This window comes from Drosophila elegans, unplaced genomic scaffold (genome assembly GCF_018152505.1).
Source record: "Drosophila elegans isolate 14027-0461.03 unplaced genomic scaffold, ASM1815250v1 contig_183, whole genome shotgun sequence".
NCBI lineage: Eukaryota > Metazoa > Arthropoda > Insecta > Diptera > Drosophilidae > Drosophila > Drosophila elegans.
The window spans coordinates 562,146-574,760 of NW_024545550.1; the positions used below are offsets into that span (position 1 = coordinate 562,146).

The 12,615-nt window shown below is 45.2% G+C and overlaps 1 protein-coding gene across 1 annotated transcript; it reads right to left on the bottom strand.

Moving 5' to 3' along the window:
* Window positions 1-203: 203 nt before the first annotated feature.
* LOC108147063 (protein Optix) lies at window positions 204-12,327 on the bottom strand. Its single transcript, XM_017273354.2, has 4 exons — window positions 11,344-12,327; window positions 10,117-10,235; window positions 8,869-9,118; window positions 204-1,258 (listed from the first exon to the last, which is right to left on the bottom strand). Exons 1-4 carry the CDS (start codon window positions 11,628-11,630, stop codon window positions 436-438), a joined length of 1,479 nt encoding a protein of 492 aa, XP_017128843.1. The 5' UTR covers window positions 11,631-12,327; the 3' UTR covers window positions 204-435.
* Between the last annotated feature and the right edge of the window lie 288 nt (window positions 12,328-12,615).

Below are 12,615 nucleotides of genomic sequence, written 5' to 3' on the forward strand. Positions count from 1 at the left end.
CACACAAAATTAGAATGAAAACGTTTCGAATTCAAGTTCAGTTTTGGGGGTTCCCGCCATCTGAATTACCTCTAGAAATCTAGATCTTGATCTAGATCTAGATCTAGATTTAGATTTTTGTATCCGTATCTCATTTTCCATCCGGCTTAAATGGCTATCTTTGAAGAGTGAGTGTGCGACGCTTGCGATTTGCTGCTGCTGGATAACGGTATGGTATAGGTAATTTATGGGTCATGATATAGGAAACAGTTCCGAAATCGAATATTGCTCGAACTCAGCTTGACTACGGGCTAACTTAGAATTACAATTGAAACAATCTGAATAGCTGGGCCTTAGTGCTTCGGGGATAATGCGGTTGAGGATGAGGATCAGGATGAAGGATGGTGGCTGGGTGGATGGGTGGGCTTATAGGTGGACACCTCAGACCCGCTGATATCATGTGATCTCGGGCGCACTGTGCTTGAGTTCCGGCGACGTGGAGAAGGGTCGGTGCAACAGCAGCTGGCCACTGTGATGGTAACCCGTTGTGGTGGGCTCATGATGATGGCCGCCACCACCGGGTGCACCGGATACCGCTGCCGCCGCCACCGCCGCTACCGCCGTGGAGTTGAGCTTCTCCGGTGAGTTGATCCTCAGCTTGGGCGGCGGATGCGGCGGTCCATGGCCCGGCACACACTCCACGCTGTAGGCGGCCGCGTAGGCCGGATGGTGCAGCGGTGGTCCGCCGGAGCCCCCGTTCAGGGCCAATGGCTGCGGCAGCTGCGGATGCGGACGCAGGACGATCGGCTGGATGGGGAACTGCTGGGTCATCTCCTTCAGGTTGCTGAAGCTCTGCAGGTAACAGCCGGCGCTGAACAGGCTGGTGGCCGCGTCCAGCTTAAAGGGCGGCAGGCAGCCGGGCGCAGTCAGCGGTCCTCCACCTCCACCACCGCCCGGTCCGCCCCCATAGCCCGCTCCCGGAAGCTGGGGCGGCGTGTGGTTGGGCGAGGCCAGCGGCAGGGGCAGCGCTAGTGGCAACGGCAGTGCACCGCTCAGATCCCGCGGCTTGTCGTCGTCCACGCTCAGACTCTCCTCGCGGTCGTTGGCCCCATTGGAGGTGCTGCCCGGACTGTGCTGCAACTGCAGGCTGCTGGGCACCGGCGAGTGGGTGCCCAGCGAGATGTCCGAGTCGGAGCTGTCTGAGGGAGTCGGTGAGGCCGCTCCGTCCGCCCGCCGGCTGCGACAGCCCATCCCCGAGTTGTTCTGGCTGTGCTGGATACTGGAAAAAAGGAAAGGAAAGAGAATATGTTAGTTTAATTAATTAATTAATTAACATATAATATTTAAGCTTTAAAATATCCAGTTTTAAGTTTCTTATCTTTCATTATTTGATCATAACTGATAGCATTTGGACAGACATACAATCATTTATTTATTTTTTTTGTTTTGGAATGCCAGAGCGGATAACTGAAGCAATTCCTAAATTATAACAGGTTTCCAAATCTTTAATTTAATCTATGTAAATGGTAGCCAAATTAAACATTGGAGGAATATCAAGCAAATGTGAATCAAAGATTAAAAAGAAAAGGGATTTTAATTGTTACAAATATATAAGAGACTCTTTGAGAGCTAATAAGAGCAGTTAAACTTACTTTTTTCAGGAGTTATACAAATTGTAAGAAAAAAATTTATTAAAACTACTTTCATCAAATCAACGATTACGTTTTTAACTTCAAGAATATACATTTTCGCATGCTTTTTATCCGTCGCCAGTTTTTTTGTTTACTGTATTGAGCCCTTCTCTTTATCGGATAAAGATTTTTCACTCCAAATACAAGCCGTAACGGATCGAAATGCTGATGGAATTTAAGAGTTCTCAAGACTTTTCCTGTCTCACATTCACTTTACAGCTTCATGGCGATTTTCCGCCCTGCCCGATGAAGACATCAAGGCATCGGAATAGGCATCGGAATCGGCGTCGGCATCGTTAATTAGTCGATGCTGGACAGTTGCAGTGGCTGCGGCTAAACGCCCATTAAGGCGGCCCATTTGTGGCTGCCCCATGGCGGCATGGGGTCAAAAGGAGGAGGGGGGGGAAGGGGAACAGCTCATAAATCTGACACAACTTTCACACATGCTTAAGATAAATCGTCTGTGGCCAAAACAAAAGACGCGCCATCTGACCACTGGATGACTTGATTAGCCGCCATGGATTTAACACCAGCAGCGCGAAGGAGACCTCTGCGTGGAATGAGGACGCAGGAGGGCGGAGGAGCATTCTCATATACATCATCATTTGCCATCACCCCACGACTCCTGCAATGTCATAATTATCGGTTAGGATTCGCTCAACTTGCTGCAATTTGTTCCCCCTTCTGACTGCCGCCCCCTCCCCGAGTGGGGATCCTGGAGCGGCTCGTGTTGTGTGATTAATGGTGCTCCACCAGCACAGTGGACGCGGGAGCAGGACCAAAGACACCAAAGACACCAGAGACACCACCAGCTCGGCACAGTTGGAGCTGCGAAATGTATCTGCGGCTACCTTGCTGGGCCCTTTGTCTTTCGCCTGCGAGAGGGAGCACACTAAATCGTTTAGCCGCCTAATGTGCCAACTTGATGGATCACTCTCACAGCCTGATGAATTGTTAGCCAAGCGATCGGGGACTGCCCGCTGCTGGGATACTCCCGAAAAGGGCCTTCCGATTAGAAAGGTTTTTCGGCTCATTTTTTTGATTCTCGCTTATTGGATTTGGGTAATTGGAACCAAACTATGGGAAACTAAACACACTATCTGTGTGTGGTGGGTCGATACAGTGTAACTTGGTCCGACGGCTCAAGTGTATTAAGAAAAAAAAGAAAAACTTTACGATAGGTTCTCGTAGCTTTTTGTAAAAATTTCCTCGAAACATAACCTTGCGATTAGAGTAATGGATATAGGTGGTTAAAACGTTCCAGATAAACTACGACCGATCATCTCTTGACAATCGGTTGGAACACATTTTGGGGAAAAAAAGTTGTAGTATTAACTTGGTAATAAAGTGATCGTAGTTCACAGTCAACAAATTTAGTATTTATTACTCAATAATCTTTTAAGTGTTTTGGTGGGCTGAATTTTTATTTGTTTAATTTTTTAAAAATGCAAAAACGTTGTTAGATCGCTGAATTACGCTTGACATGATAGCCAAGTCAAAAATATCCCTAAAAAGGTACCTTTGGATATTGAATTACATTCTTTGAACTTTTTGACTACAATGCTGACTGGAGTAAAACTAAAAGCCTCAGCACTGTGCCAGTGAAATGAAATATACAGCTAAGAATCAATCGCTAATATTTCTATTTTAGTTTTTCCAAGTGTGCTACCAAAATAATACTACCGAATTTGAGACAGGTATTATGCACTTCCAAGAAAGGTTTTTGGAAAATGTCTAATCTGATTTTAGATCGAAGCAATCTGAGTGCGGTGGGTCGACATGGAGAAACTTTAACCCTTGGCAGTAGCAAGGATAAGCAATCTTTTGGCGCAGAATCCTGTGCTGGTGCTGAAAGTCCATGTGATAGCTTCTGTTAGCCGGATTTTTTGGCACGGGCGAGTGCGAGTCAAGGCCATTTTCACGCACGACTGGAGCGACTTGGCACGCTCGGCTTGAGCCCAGAAATCGAAAACTTGGATGCACGAATATGATATACATTTTCCACACAATTGACTTGGCAGCGAGAGGTTTACGGCGAAGTATAGGTACAAGGACAAGGACAAGGACAGGGACGAGGACAAGGGCAAAGGGTTTACTGAAATCGGATACCCTGTGGCACCTAAACCAAACCTAACCGAAGTGACACGTATGTAATTACCCGCCTGGACATGGCCAGCCGAAAGGGCTGGCTGTGCGGAGAGTAACCCGAGATGCATTGAAATGTTCCTTAATCGGCTCATGTCAGAAGATGGGGATTCCGATTCGAATCGAAACGAAACGAATCGAATCGAATCGCAGGGAATCGCAGCGAATCGAACTGAGCCAAAAGCGAACTGAAATCCATTCAGGCTGCAAAGAATGCCAAGGCGGTAACACGATCCGCTAGACCAACGAAGGATGCCCGCCTTAAAGATGGCTTAAAGACCGAAAAATCAGCTAGATGGGGAAATCAATGAACCTGCAGGTAATACAGAGTCAATAGCGCTACAAAATCAGCCGGAAAATTGCAGTGCTCTGTCTCTGTCTCTCTCTCTCTCTCAATAATTGTGTCAACTCAAATTGAATGCCGTAAATTGTGTAAATATTTGGACAGGCGTGAGCAGTTAGCAGCGGTAGCGGCAGCAGTAAGAGCAATCCGCCGTCCCAAGGGTTCGGGTCCCTAAATGCAATCAACATTTATTTTATATTTATTCCTTTTCTCTGAGAGATCTGTTGACAAACGGGATTTAAATTTGCTCGCATTTGAATATTTCCAACCCTTGGGGCGGAATACTCTGTTCCGCCGCCTGTCCGCTTATTTGCCGAGCCTCTTTCACTTGTCAATTGAACAAAGGCCACATCCGGTGCTTCGGCCATCCAGCAATCCAATCCATCCAGCAATCCAATCCATCCAACAGCCAACCGTCGATGAAGAGTCATCCGACTGCCGATGATGATGACTCGAACCTGACTTCTTATTAATTTCTTTAATACACTTTCTATGCGGCATTGAAGTGTCCGACATTGAAGCTTCACATCCATTCAGTTCTTTCTTGGAGTTCAGATACACTTACACCGGAAAAAAATTATACTATGCACTTGAATATCACAACTCACAATTTTGTTAACCAAGCTTTAGTTTTTATAGTTGTTAGGAAAATTTTAGATTAAAATCTTCGGGTTGTTAAATCAATACTTATTGATTATAATTTTTCACTTCAATGCCTAACGAAATATTAGCTTATGAAAAATATTTCGAAAATAATTTGATGGCTTTATCTTTTCGATTTTTTTAATACTTTAATACTTTAATACTTTTTGAAAGTTACTATGCAGGATCAGGAAAAAACCCTATTTCTTTGTTTCTTGTACACCCCCAATTATGGTTTTAAAATCTTTTAACGATCCCCTAATGTATTTTCTGTGTGTAACTCCAGCTTCTGCTCCCATTGGAGAGATGGTTGTATATTTTTCTCACAAGCCACCGAAAACGGTAGTTGGTGTTGTGCAAACAGCGTTGAGTGGTCCGGGCTCAGCTCCCTCGGATCGCATGGGCATGGACTTGGGTATGGGCATTGGTATGGGCATGGGTATGGGTACTTATGGGGCTCGAGTGCCCTGTCCGAGCGCTCGGACAAGTGGGCCCCCGACTCGGATATTGACAATGGCCGGGGGGGATGGTTGAATGTTCGGTTGGAAATGGGGATGGGGATGGGAATTACTGCTTCTGCATCTTCCTTTCTTCATTAGAATTCGAGAGTGGCGAACGAGAGGCTGGGAATCGATGGGCAAAACCTCTTCAAATTTAGTCCCTGGTCATGGGCTTGTATCTCTATACATATATTCCTGTCCGCAAGTGCGTGTTTGTTGATTTGATTGATAATTGACATTTACAACATATTTGCGGGGCCCTCAACAATATTACACTTCACTCGCAAGCCCAAAAAGTTCGTTGATTCGATTTCTGGTGGCCCATTTCGTGTTCTGGTTCCCTCACAAATCACCCGACGCCCACTGTGCCCCTAATTTGGCCATCGCTTCTGCTCGAGATGGATGGCTGCTGGGATGCTGGGATGTGGGCGAATCTCATCTCATCTCATTTCATCTCCATCTTCAGTGGCTGTCCACGAGCCACGCATTTTGCTTGGCGGGTAATTCACGCAATAAAACCATCGGCGCGAGGCGGATTCAGTGGATTCGTCTGATTCGGTGGCTCCGTTTGGCCAAGAGTTTCGTATCGCTGTCGTGCATCGTCGAGTGGCAATTGTAATTGATCAAAATCAAGTCTCGAGCCGGGGTTTCGGCTTAATGAATTTGCACAATAGAAGCTTCTGCGCCAAGCAGTTTTGTTTTTCTCGAATGATTTGTGAAATGTTTTGTGACGAGAAGTCGAAAATGATGAGGTTTTCTCTTGTATCTTTTATCCATTTGGCTACTGTCTTAGAAATATTTGTAATTTTTGTTGCTTAATTAAATTCGAAGTCTCTCAAAAACCCATTGCTTTTAATAACAACTAAGATTGGGATTAGTTTTTAAATTTTAGAAATATTTGGGGTAAAATATCATTGCTAAGATAATTTTTCGGAACATTTGGAAGCTCTCTGTCAGCTGCTTTAAGTCGTAATAACCGAATCAATATCCAAGATATAGCAATGCTGGATTAATAACATTCCCATCCGCTCCTCAATGGGCTTTGCATGCCTCGAGGGTTTCGCTGAATCAGACAAATGGTGATGACTGGGGCATCTGCAAGATACGGCAGCCCATTCATATGCCTCCTCCGAATTCCTGTATAATGTGCGGCAATCTTGATTTTGAATATCTTGCAACTGCAACAGCAACTGCAACTGCAACTGCATCTGCACTCCACTTGCAATGGCCACTTGGCGGTTGGAGGCATCAGAGCATGACAAGCTTGCAGCGCCAAGTTTCCGCCGTAACGACTGAAGTCGAGTTGAGCTGACTCGAGTCGATCAATCTCCGATGTCTTAATTACTCAATTCGGGAGCGGGAAACGCGCCGCTGCCTTTCTCTGCCGCAGCCTTTCTAATAGAGTGGATTGGAGCTGTGTATTTGATTGATTTACCATCTCGGCCGGGGCCACATCGCGGCCGTTTGACATCGCGGCTCCTTCTGCCTTCACGATCTCGTTTCCCAGCACCAGCTGCCTTTTTTAATGCCCTTCCTGGAGGTGCTACTACTCTGACCAGGAGCTTGCAAGGCCATAAAGGAGATTTTTATAAAAAAATATAGTTTCACTTCGATCTAAGAGTTTTCTGGATGTATTAAAAAGTAACTAGTGAGGGATTATCAACAGAAAAGAATGTATAATCATTTTATCATAAAACATCCAATTCCCTTCTTGAAAACACAGATACAATTTTCCTAAGATTTGTTTTTATTCTGATTGCTAAGTTTAAAGTAGGTTTTAATCTGAAAAATTTCATCTAGCTTAAAACCAACTTAAGGTCACTAAATGTATACAGATTTGTTCTATGGCAGTCCCATTTCTTTAGCTTTCTTTCTTTCATGTATGTAATTCAATATTAAAAGAATATAACGTATTTCGAATCTAACCAAAGCTACAAAACTATTATACCTTCTTTATTAAGGCTTTCATCTAGCTTTGTATATACAATCTTATAGAGCACACACAGATATGTGTTGGATTTCTTTAAAATGGCACTAGCAGAACCCTTTGCAAAAGTTGCTATTTAAGGGTATTTTTAGTTTCGGTCTGCAAACTTAGCCCTCCGTTGTTGTTGTTTGTGAGACTTGTCCGTCTGTCGCTCTCCGTTCGCACAAGTGCAGTAGCAAAAATGTTAACAATTTTTCAGCGCACAATGCTTGAACAGTCAGCGCCTGTTGGGGTCTGGTTTTCGTCGTCGTCGGTTAGAATGGTCTTGTGCCCCCCTCCGCCCCCTCTGGGCACCCCCTACTACGCCGCCCCTGACTGCCGCCTGGCGCTGTCGAAGTTGTCTGGCCGTCGTCGCATATGAACGGCTTTTAATTTCATATTTTTTATATGGGCACAGACATGTATGTACCGCCAGTGCACCTTTTTGTCTCATCTCTGGGGGCTTTTGCCGCACTGCTTAATAACACGATGACTACACGAAACCTCGAAAAACTCGAATTCGACCTGGGATCCGCGGATCGAGTGCGGATGGAGTTGTAATGGCCGCGTATCCGTGGCTGCTGCTGCTTTACAAGCGAAATAATCGCCATCATTTTAACTAATGACCCGTTCGCATCTGGTTTTTCATTTTTCTTGTTCTTTTTTTTTATATATATATTTTATTTGTAGCTTACTTGTGTTTTTTTTTGTTTTGGGCATTGGTTGGCGCTTTGTGCAGATTCATTCAATTTGAGACGAGGCCGCAGCAACGGCTCCTAACTTAATAAACACGGGCCTTTTGGATGAGATCTCTCGGTTTGCCAGGTTTCCGAGGAATGCCAAATGTTGTCTCGATTTCTTTTACTTTTCCTTGTCCTTTTCGTTTTCCTTTTTTTATCTCTCTTGCTTTTTTTGTGAGCAGGTAGAACTTGAAATATTTGCGCATCTGCAGGAGCAGGCAAACACTTGAGTGGACTACGATTTCGACGCCAGAACTGCGACTGCGGATTTCTTGCAGTGTCATTCCACTTAACTTGCCTTCTTTCAGTTCGAGCGGATCTTCTTCATTTCAACTTCGCGCGAATTGGTCGAGTTTTAACTTCTCCTGGTAATATTTTGCAAGCGGTTGCACCTTTCCAGCTGAAGCATGAGCTGCGTTTACACTGTCATCATCATCATCATCATTATCATCATCAAGATCATCATGATCGTTTGTTCGTTCAATCGTTGCTTGTCTCCTTCATCGGTTATAGCCTGGCCAAGACCCAAGACCCAAGACCCAAGACCCATCGTCATCGTCATCGTCGGCGGTCAGTTTAATGTGGCCAAAAAGCGACGACCGCAACAAACAGCAGAAATCGAGAACGCTTCACTGGGTGCCGCCACCGCTGCCGCAGATCGGCACGGATCAATGAAATGGAAACGCTCCTGTGTGATCCCCCCTCGACAAACCCACACCAAAGCCACCCCCAAATGGCTGCTCCCACTGCTCCGGAGGATGATATCGGCTTACACAGACCGGATCGAGTTACCAACCAAGTTACCAACTCTTCTAGACCCGTCTCCAACTCTAATGGCTAATTGAGGCGGTCGCCAACTTACCGATTCTTGGCCGCAGCAGCCCGATCCCGCTGGCGTCGATTCTTGAACCAGTTGCCCACTTGCGTGGGATTCAGGCCGGTGGCCTTGGCCAGCTCCCGCTTCTTGGTGGGATTCGGATAGGGATCCTGTAGGTACCATTCGCGCAGTAGGCTCCGCGTGCGCTCCTTGAAGCAGTGCGTCTTCTGCTCGCCATCCCAGATCGTCGGCGGCAGGGGGAACTTCTTTCGCACCCGATACTTGTCCACGGGGCCTGCAAAATGTGTCATTTAAAGTAATTCTTCTTTGTTTAAAGATTTTAATTTAAATAAGTTAACCCTAGTCATTGAACTGATTCTGTCAAAATCATGGGAATTTTATTTATAAATTTCAATTGAGCAATTAAGTTTATCACAAACCTTAAAGAATGGCTAAGCATTGTATTGTCTTTAAGACCTACTCACTAGGTTGCTAGAAATTTAGACCATTCGAGGTCAAGTGTCGGATAAGTTTTAAAGAAAATGTTATAATTATAACCATTTATGTAAATCCCAATTAAACGCTTTTGATTACCTCCATACGCTAAGTTTGTAGCACTTACTATAAAAAAACTAGTTATAAAAACCATAAAATAACAATAACAAGTTTATTTAAAACCTTTGAATAATACGTATACGACCTGTTTACACGTGTAGGCACTGGAAACTATTAAAATGTATGTGATTTAAAAATATTTAAACCATTTTTGTTTCAGGTATTTTATACTTAGCTCCAAATGTTTTGTGATACTACCCTATCCATTAAGAAATTAAGTTCTGACAATTTAAAATTATTGTGTAAATATATTTTGGTTTAGTGTTGGCACTGGAAACTATTCAAATTTATGTGATAGAAGAATATTGAACCACTTTTGTTTAAGGTATTTTAAACTTAGCTCAAAACGGTTTTCTATTAAGAAATTGGGTTCTGACAATTTAAAATTGTTTTGTGAATATATTTTGGTTTAGACTTAGATCAAAACGTTTTATGAAGAAATTGAGCTTTGACAATTTAAAATAATTGTGTAAATATATTTTGGTTTATTGTCATGTAATCCATATCGATAATGTGAACTGTTTGCGGTGTTACAGAAATTTGTTGTGGCTTTCAATCGGACAGAATTTCTTTAAACCACTCAAAGTTATTGATTTGTGATGGCCTCAACTAAAAATTGAGTGGCTCCCCTCTTAGGATATTTCGTTATTGTTATATGTAGGCTATAGCTTTACTTACCCAGTGATCGACCGCGCAGCTTTTCGGCCTCAATGTAGTGGGCCTCCAGCCACATGGCCTGCAGTTTGCCGTAGGACGCCTTAGTAAACTTATGATTCTCTATTATTGCATAAAGTTCCCTGAAAAAAGAGAGCCAGATCGAGGTGGTCCGATGTGAGTATCCGATGTCGTGCTTAAAGTTAATGCCGGGAATTTGTCGTGCTGATTTCAACCCCATTAACCCTCTGGGATTTGCTAGTATCCCGCTGGGAAAGCCAACCCCCCCGTCCATCCACCCATTCTTACACCCCTCGCACGACGGGCGTCCTAAGCCAGCCATATGTATTTTGAAACAATTTCATAAGCATTTATTGTCGTCACTGGCGCTGACAGCTCGGTTGAGTACGTCAAATGATTTTAATTGGAAGTCGTTTATTTACCAAGTCAAAGCAATCAAATCACTTGCATCGGCAGATCCGTATATGCATGTTCAGGCCATATATATATACATTTACGAGTCTGGACATTGATTGATTATACTCGAATTACATAGCCATGCGAGTTGCAGTCAGCTTTATGTGATGTGACACAGATGAGATGCAAAAACCTGATGCAACCGTTTATAGTTGTGATTGCTCGTACCGATCGGATAATTGTCGATATCGATTGCCGGGGACCTGTTTGCCCACATCAATTTCAGACAAGCTAAATAACTGCCTTGTCTAGCCGAAGATCACAAGGCTAAGTTTTGCCCCTTGTCACCCCCCAAAAAAAGCTAATCTTTCGCCATCCTTTTGTGAGGGCTGTGGGCTTATTGCGAAATTCGCAAACAAATGAATTGTTTCCGGTTGTCTTAGAAGCTCAAGTGTAATGTGAGAATATATATATTCTGCCGTGGCGACGGAAGCCGAAACCCCGATCCTGACGTGGAACCTATTGTTCGGTCGGTGTTTTATTAATCAAGCCTGCTCCACTTGGCTTTGGGTAGCAGCGAGTTCTTTAATTAGTAAATTAATTCCTTTGTTTATTAATTTAGCGGCTCATTGTGCCCTCATTAAGCTGTCGCTGTGCAAAACTATCGAATGACGACCGAGATGGAGCGTTTTGTCGGGGTTAATCAGGAGTTTGTTAGTCTGCGAGCCTGACATTCGAGCCGGGAGTCTTTCCGTCTTTCCGTCTTTCCGTCTGTCTTGTCTGACTTGTCTGTCTATGTGTCCGCGCGAATGAGAAGGAATCGAGGAATCCTACCTGAAGTTGCCCACATGGTAGGCGACCACTGCGCGGGCCCGGAGCACCGCCTCGCAGTTGAGGATCTCGTGCATGTTGGGCAGGGCCACCGGCAGGCTCCACAGGAAGCGGGCCAAGCGCTCGATGTCGCCGGAGTCCTCGAGCGTCTTGCACACGATCTCCACCTGGGCGGCGGAGAAGGCCAGCGTGGGCACGGCCAGGATGGGGCTGGGTGCTATAATCTGGTGGTGCGTGGGCGAGAAGCTCTCTGAGGGCGGGTGTTTGCCCTCCGTCGGTCCAACGGCCATTTTATTCGTTGAATCCACTGTGAACAAATTGGCATACTATTCTCCACCGAAACGAAGCAATCTTGCTGGGCACTACACTGGTTTTAGTCACTAATTCAATTCCTTGGCTCTGTTTTTTTTTTTTAATTCCCCTCTGTTGTTGTTGTTGTTGTTTTTATTGATCACTAGCACTTGGGCATTTGCGCGATTCGATTTTGATTGCGGGTTAGCACATTGCACGCGCGATCGATGGCATCTGGCCGCCTGGATGAGTGAGGTGGCCACCGGTCCGACTGGCGTACGAATCCAAATGATTGCCAATGAGCCAGCTCATGAATGCGATACCCGTGCCCGGTCCATGAACGGAGCGCAACTGCTGCTCCACATTGAAGCGAATAAGAGGGGGAGGGCCTGGGCGCTGGGCCTGTGCTTGGGCTTGGGCTTGGGCTATAGCTATAGCTATAGCTATAGCTATGGATATAACCGATGCGATGCGGTGCGATACGATACGAAACGATCCAGCGAGCGAGAGAGCGACCAACCAACCAAACGACCAACCGAGCGCGCAAAAAATACGTCAAATAATGGTCTTGTAACTGAGCTGCCCACTAGGCGACGGGAACGGCACAGAAGCTATAGAAGCTATGCTATGAAGCTATAGAGCTACGTATATCGGCAGAGGTAGCAGCAGCGGCAGTAGCGGCAGTAGCAGCACAACAATGACGCGCCACAGATACAGATACTCTGGCAGGCCGCTTCAGCTTGCTACCGCCTGCCAGCTGCAGACACAGACACAGATACAGATACAGCTAAAGATACAGATACAGATACAGCTGCAGCAGACTCGGTTACAGATACAGATACAAATACGGGCAGACACAGATACGGCCAAAGATATGGAAACAGAAACGAGTTGGCACCAATACCAGGCCACAACCAGTTTGCCACACACACAGATACGCGAACAGATGCGGATACGGATACTGCCGAGCCAAAGCACCACCAT